Source organism: Salmo trutta, chromosome 26 (assembly GCF_901001165.1).
Source record: "Salmo trutta chromosome 26, fSalTru1.1, whole genome shotgun sequence".
Taxonomy (NCBI): Eukaryota; Metazoa; Chordata; class Actinopteri; order Salmoniformes; family Salmonidae; genus Salmo; species Salmo trutta.
Genome location: NC_042982.1, coordinates 45,170,852 through 45,178,859, shown reverse-complemented (window position 1 = coordinate 45,178,859; position 8,008 = coordinate 45,170,852). Strand labels below are relative to the sequence as shown.

The 8,008-nt window shown below is 41.8% G+C and overlaps 1 protein-coding gene across 1 annotated transcript; it reads right to left on the bottom strand.

Moving 5' to 3' along the window:
- Positions 1-3,181: 3,181 nt before the first annotated feature.
- On the bottom strand, positions 3,182-5,431 carry fam181b (family with sequence similarity 181 member B). Its single transcript, XM_029716066.1, has one exon. The coding sequence runs from the start codon at positions 4,945-4,947 to the stop codon at positions 3,643-3,645; it is 1,305 nt and encodes a 434-aa protein (XP_029571926.1). The 5' UTR covers positions 4,948-5,431; the 3' UTR covers positions 3,182-3,642.
- Positions 5,432-8,008: the final 2,577 nt, after the last annotated feature.

Here is an 8,008-nt window from a genome sequence, read left to right as displayed (position 1 = left end):
TGTTGATACTAACCAGACGTTGGTAGATATAACATAGCAGTGTGTTGATACTAGACAGACGTTGGTAGATATAACATAGCAGTGTGTTGATACTAACCAGACGTTGGTAGATATAACATAGCAGTGTGTTGATACTAACCAGACGTTGGTAGATATAACATAGCAGTGTGTTGATACTAACCAGACGTTGGTAGATATAACATAGCAGTGTGTTGATACTAGACAGACGTTGGTAGATATAACATAGCAGTGTGTTGATACTAACCAGACGTTGGTAGATATAACATAGCAGTGTGTTGGTACTAACCAGACGTTGGTAGATATAACATAGCAGTGTGTTGATACTAACCAGACGTTGGTAGATATAACATAGCAGTGTGTTGATACTAACCAGACGTTGGTAGATATAACATAGCAGTGTGTTGATACTAACCAGACGTTGGTAGATATAACATAGCAGTGTGTTGATACTAACCAGACGTTGGTAGATATAACATAGCAGTGTGTTGATACTAACCAGACGTTGGTAGATATAACATAGCAGTGTGTTGATACTAACCAGACGTTGGTAGATATAACATAGCAGTGTGTTGATACTAACCAGACGTTGGTAGATATAACATAGCAGTGTGTTGATACTAGACAGATGTTGGTACATATTTGTCCTCCTATGTTTAGAACCATACTATTCTATCCATGTTAGTCTTGACTGGCGTCCATGTTAGTCTTGACTGGCGTCCATGTTAGAAAGTGAAATCAGTGTTAAATTCACACTAGCCTTGTGCGGCCAGTAGAGGGGGGTATTGTTGCAGTCTCTATGGTTCAGGGACTTTCTTCATAAAGCTTCTCAAGGTTGGAGTGCTGATCTCAGATCAGGTCACCCCACCTGTCTGTTCATTATTATCTAAAAGGCAAAATTAATCTTTATACCTTTTGTACATGTGAGTAAATGATAGGTGTACAATATTGTTTTTCAGCTATCTTAAAGAAAAGCAAGTCATCCCGTCGAGTTATGGTTAGGCCATAAGTCTTTAACTTTACATGAAATTGTGTTTTTCAAAATCTTTCTATCGTATTATTTTTATTCACAGATACACTGTTTTTGCTCAATTAACTAAATTTGTTCTGACACCAAATAATGTAGAAATCAATAAAAGGACACTTCTGATGATGTGATAATAGTAATAAAGACCAGCTTTATTTTGTCATTATCAGAATACAGTATTTTTTTTGACATCTTGTATATAACATCTTCCGTTTTCATTAAGAAATGTAGTGATTCTAGTATTTATTTCAACAGTTCACGGTATATTCACAGTGTTGACTAATTCAACCTATTAGCTAACCACTCAACTCTCACACTAGTCTGTCTGCAACACAGAAAACAACTAGGCAGAGTTACTGTACCAATGAGGGGGGACCGTTGAGGGGTCTAGCAGAATGCCACATAGCTACCATAGTTTTCTCTCACTTAAACCAATGACAGCTTGAAACACAGAAATAACCTTATATCGTTTCATCATTTTGTAATGGTGTAATTGAAGGGCATTTGAAATGTTGGCGTGTTTTTTTGTTTGTTGTCCTAAACACAGTCCGTGTTTAATCCATGCATGACTGAGAAATCACAGTATTTGGAATGAATACTGTAGACTACCTGGTGATGGTAAATAAAACCAGAGGTTTGAATACTGTAGACTACCTGGTGATGATAAATAAAACCAGAGGTTTGAATACTGTAGACTACCTGGTGATGGTAAATAAAACCAGAGGTTTGAATACTGTAGACTACCTGGTGATGGTAAATAAAACCAGAGGTTTGAATACTGTAGACTACCTGGTGATGGTAAATAAAACCGGAGGTTTGAATACTGTAGACTACCTGGTGATGGTAAATAAAACCGGAGGTTTGAATACTGTAGACTACCTGGTGATGGTAAATAAAACCGGAGGTTTGAATACTGTAGACTACCTGGTGATGGTAAATAAAACCAGAGGTTTGAATACTGTAGACTACCTGGTGATGGTAAATAAAACCAGAGGTTTGAATACTGTAGACTACCTGGTGATGGTAAATAAAACCAGAGGTTTGAATACTGTAGACTACCTGGTGATGGTAAATAAAACCAGAGGTTTGAATACTGTAGACTACCTGGTGATGGTAAATAAAACCGGAGGTTTGAATACTGTAGACTACCTGGTGATGGTAAATAAAACCAGAGGTTTGAATACTGTAGACTACCTGGTGATGGTAAATAAAACCAGAGGTTTGAATACTGTAGACTATCTGGTGATGGTCATCTTGAACCTCAAAAGAAAATGAATCGTCTTTGAACAAAATGTCAGAACACTTCTCGTCCACCTTTAGACTGATTCAAGTTAAGATCCAGGAGACTTTGTAATAATTACAAAATGTATAACATTTTCAAGGGCTTGTGGCACTGTTCCATAATCAGAGGTGACTTTACAACTGGATTCTTATCATTTTGGAATATTTTAGTTATCTGGTGTTTTTTAAAGTATCGTCTTGACATCACTGCATTCTTGTCCACTGTGAGCATGAATTAAATCAAATCAAAACACATATTGAAATTGACTGGCATGGGTAGTAATACGTTTTTTTTTTTCATTAGGGGTGAATTAGCTTTCAGTTTTACGAGCATTAGAGTACATGAGAAAACCAAATCTATACATTATTCTTATTCACCACACTGAAAGATCGCCAAGGACTGTTTACTCTGTTACCATTTGACATACGGTATCGGAGTATCATGTCTCGGACCAAACAGGCTCCCAGACAGCTTCTACCACCAGGCCATCAGACTGCTGAAAAGTTAAACCTAGCCGTCTCCCTGCACAGATCTGCACCTTAGAGACTACATGCACTGACTATCAACACATTCAACCCTTACACACACACAAACAAACAAACAAACAAACAAACAAACAAACAAACAAACAGTCTTGTTTTACTAACCTTTTTTTTTTTGGAGAGACACAATTGATTCCCATTCAAAATCATATTTTCCCTAACCCTAAACTTTACCCTAACCTCAAAACATAACCTTAACCCTAAACCTAACCCCTTAACCACTAAGCCTAATTCTAACCCTAGAAATATCCTTTTTGCTTGTGGGGACCGGCAAAATGGCCCCAGTTGGTCAGCTTTTTGATTTCTTTACTATTCTTGTGGGGGCTTCTTGTGGCTCCATGTCCACACTCACACACTCGGAACACACATACATACACATATACATATATATATATATACACACACACAAACACACACAGACACAGACACACACAGACACACACACTACACAATCAATGCTACTGTTTTATTATATACTATTAATTCCACTACCCACTTTATATTTGTAAATACCCACATTATCAATATGCATAGTACCTCGTCTATTACTTCTACTACTTGTTATTACTGATTATTGATTAAACGTTCTGTGCTGTCGAGGGAGTTAACACATAAGTATTTCAATGCACCATTTATACCTGCTGGAAAATGTGTACGTGACAAAATACAATTAGATTGGATTAGACAGTATGTCAATCTGTAGTCACACTAACATCTTGGACCAGAGCTACTCAACCTGTAGTCCCAGACAGGGAAGCAATAATGATGTGTTATCAGAGAGAAGAGAAATCCCTTGTGTTGTAACCGCCATTACTCAGACCATATGAGACCTGAGACACGGAGCAGTCTGGGAAGAAGTTGGGGAAGGTCAGAGTACACAGTGAGTTACTATCCTCTGTAGACCCTGTCACAGAGGAATCAGACACAGAGTGACAGTACAGGGGTGTCTGTGGTCCTGGGCCCGTCCGTACGCCCTCTCCTGCCTGGCAGTACAGGGGTGTCTGTGGTCCTGGGCCCGTCCGTACACCCTCTACTGCCTGGCAGTACAGGGGTGTCTGTGGTCCTGGGCCCGTCCGTACGCCCTCCCCTGCCTTCTTACAAGGAGAAGAGGTACTCCAAGGCTCTGTATACAAGAATCCTCCCACTAGATGGTGAGGGTCGTAGGGCGAGACCTGGTCTGTTATGTCCTGAGTCTGCTGGTGCTGGAGGATCCTACTGGGCAGGCCACGATTCTGAAACATGTCTTGGTCGATGATCCTACTGGGTAGGCCGCGATTCTGAAACACATCCTGGTCACTGAGCATGTTACTGTAGTCCGGCCCCAGCAGGTCAAAGAAGTCCGGGTTCCCTCCTCCCCGTTCCAGATCACACAGGAACATGCCCGAGGTGGACGTGACTCGGGAGGTGGTGGTGCTGGTGGTGTTGTCCGGCTCAGTGAAAAAGGATGGGGGAAGGTTACGGTGCCTCAGGGGAGGCTTCTTGGCTCTCTCCCCTCTGACAGGCTCCTTGACGGAGTTAAAAAGGGCAGCCAGGCTCTTGGTCTGGAGGTTGGCCTGTAATCCGTCGCGCTTGTGGACGGGTTTGCTTTGCTGGAATGGGCTGGGCTGGGTCTGAGGCTGAGTCTGAGGCTGAGTCTGAGGCTGAGTCTGAGGCTGAGTCTGGGTGGGAAAGCCAGAGCCTTTTCTCTTGTTGACACCTGCCCCTAGAGCTACTGCTGGGTTCCCTGTTGGACTGATGAAGCCTGTACATCTCTTGATCTGCTTCTGTAGGTATTTGCGGTGGTTGACTTTCCTTTTGGATTTGACTGGCTTGTCCAAAGCCAGTTTGATGTTGCTGGAGGCTGAGTCTATGAAGCTGAGCAGATTCCTGGTGGTTTCTCTGTATTCTCCCCTCTCCTCACTCTCCTCCAGCGGACTCCCGTCCAGATTCCTGATGGTTTCTCTGTATTCTCCCCTCTCCTCACTCTCCTCCAAAGGACTCCCGTCCAGGCTCTGATCCATGTCGTACTCCATCATGACCGACCCAGGGAAACAGAAGTTTATGAACGGAGAGTTCATGATTGCAGTTTGAACAGCCATTGCTATTCTGTTTCTAAACACTGCGGCCTCAGTGGCCTCGCCCTCAGCATTCGCTGTTGTTGCTCACGGCTACTGCTGCTAGCCCTAAATATAAAAGAGCCTCTTCCTCGTCACAGCACGTCTTCTTGTCCTGTGTCTGGGTAATGTTGACACCTACAAGAAGCAAATCAGATATACGATTTCAGACTGTCACAAGAGACTAGTCCCAGGGTAGCTTCCCAGTGAGCAAAAGTGGTTGAGAATATGTATTCTCAACGTCTTTTCAACCAAAAATATGTATTTTAAGCGTCTTTTTAGCGTCTTTTGCTCATAGGTTTGGTCCAAACCCTTGGTCCTTAAGCTAGTTGTGAGGCTGGACATGCAGCTCCTGTGAATTCCACTCCTCTCCACTCCACTTTTCCACTCCACAGCAGAACAGAACAGAGACTGAACTGAGGGAACAGACACTTGTTGTTTGTGGAAAGCAAATCTGACGGAGAGAGAGAGAGAGAGAGAGATCTTTCAGGGGGCGGGGCTAGATGATGTCAGAACATCAAAGGGGAGGGGCAGAGAGACCCCGGGGACTTAACTCTTTGCTTACGCCTGACCACCTGCAACTAAGAGAGATTTGTCTGAGCTTCCCCGCTGTGTCTCAAGACAATAGCCAGTGGTAGGGTTGGTTGGATTCCTCTTCCTCCTCCTTTCACTGTTTATGTGTGCTGTGAACCCAAACCGGTCTTATGAAATTAGAATATGTTAGGCTACTATGGAGGTGAAACTAGAATATCACTTTAGAGCAATGTAATTCTTTGGAAATTAGGTTTTATGTTGTTTTATAATAGTTAGTTAAATTTAAAAGATTTTTTTTTTTTAAACCATTGTCCCAGTGATGTAGATATTATTTATCTTGTGCTCTTAACAATATATATATATATATATTCGCATTATTTCCATGTCTTTATTCATACCAGCTTGATTGTTGGATTTACACGCAGGACTTGCTATTTTTTTACCATCTCATCACACACCGAGAACACACCAAACTATGTCATCAAGACCCTACAGTTTACTATTATCTTTCCAGAAAGGCTTTTTCTCCATGGGAAAATCCTGCTGCCCAAAACAGGTACCTCTATAGTATCTGGGATCAATTCCCAAATATAACTCTACTGTTTAAGATTATCTTCCTGCTTGTTCCATGTATTAATCTGCTCATGGAACTAAAGTTGGAAGTTGATTTCTTGTTGGTGCATGGTCATGTCGGTGAATTCCCAGAGCAGTGGGAATTTTTGCTCGGTCCTGACAACTATTATAGCTGGTCTTTGACATACAGCCCTACAGGGTCTAAAGAGCCTCTATTCTCCCCCAGCCTCTGAAAGGGAGCTTTGTGCCAGGGATTCATTAAAGTGCACCTCACAACCCCACAGTAAAATAGCCCCCCTCAATAATGAACAGTCGATTTAACTGGAAAAGCTGGCGGAGCTGTTAAATTAAAGGGGAAATAAAGTGGTGGTTCAAGCTCAGTGTGCCAGAAGAAATGTTGACCTTAAGAAATACAGCCCTGGTATGAAACTGCTTGCTGTTCCTGCTAGTGCTTAGTGCTTCTGCTTACCGCTGTAAACAATAATACGTTTACAGGAAGTCTCTTGGCTAACGGTGAATAGGGAATAGCCAGAACACACTGAGAGGTGCAGTATGGGTTCTAGGTCTGCCCTGGGAGTTTCACTGTGCCAAAGCTTGATCCTGATTTAAGTGAAAAAGCTGAAAGGAGGAAATAGTATCAGGGCTTGTGAGAGACGGAAGAATACATTGGATTGAAGATAGATAGTTCGACAGTAAAAAAAAAAAAAAAAAGTGATGGACCCTATTTGAAGTAAAAATACAAAATGTGTCTCACGTCATTAACAAGCCTACAAGCAGTTTTCTTTTAACGGGCGTGTTTAGAAATCAATCATTTTCTATTAAAGATACACTCATTTATATTAAAGCCCCCGTGCAGTCTTTGTAATTGTATATTTAAATCATGAATCTAAGTCTAATACATCATTGTGTGTGTGTTGAATGAAAATAGAAACCAATTTGAAGATATTTACATACACTGCCATGATTGGCTGATAGGATGGTCTAGAGCCCACCCACTTACCCAGAAGAACAGTCATTGGTCTATTATAAACAGATCACATAGAAACGTCATGATGTGGGCCAAAAATTCCATCCCACTTGAACAGGCTGAAATTCCAGGCATATTTTTTTAAAACAGCACTTACAACAAAAAAAAGGGCACTATCATCACTTTTACAATTTCAGAGTGTTATTTCACCTCATAGTGTGGAAATATAATTATAACATTTTATTTTTAACTCCACTGCCCCTTTAAATCATTTGGGCTTTTATGAAATAATGTTGGAAATCTGGCTTATGTTATTGCATTTTACAGCCTACACTCTCCGAGCTCTCTCCTCTCAGCCTGGTCTGAGGCTCAGTTGGTATAGCTGTTTTTGGTCCTTGCAACAGAATTCCCAAGAATGGATTCTTTCTTTTTCCCTTTTCTTGAAAGTGCATTTTAAGGCAGTGAATCATTTAGAGCTGGGAGACGGAGAGGAGGGAGAGAGAGGTTCTGAGCTCTTTGAAAGAAGAAGGGTCCATCGAGAAACTGTTATTCTCATGTAAATTCGTGCAGACGGAAAAAAGGGGACAGTGAAAGTGATAGTACTGATCTAATTATCTGTGGCCCAGTCTGAATGAGATGCTCAGTATAGCTGCTGACATGGAAGCACAATAAACAGGACAACGTAGAGTTTCTGTAAAAAAAACAAGCTTTTCTCTTCAGGCCTTTATGGGGTGTTCTCTCTCTCTCTCTCTCTCTCTCTCTCTCTCCTCTCTCTCTCTCTCTCGGTCTTCTCTCATCTCTGGGTCTCTCTCTTCGCCTCCTCTCTCCTCCTCCTCTCTCTCTCTCTCTCTCTCTCCTCTCTGTCTCCTCTCTTCTCTTCTCTCTCTCCTCCCCTCTTCATTCTGCTTCACCTCTCTCTCTCGTGTTCTCTCTCTCTCCCTCCCTCTCTCTCTGTCTCTCTGTCTCCTCTCT

Coding starts and splice junctions, on each gene's coding strand:
- fam181b (XM_029716066.1), bottom strand. CDS start 4,947: ATGGCTGTTCAAACTGCAATCATGAACTCTCCGTTCATAAACTTCTGT.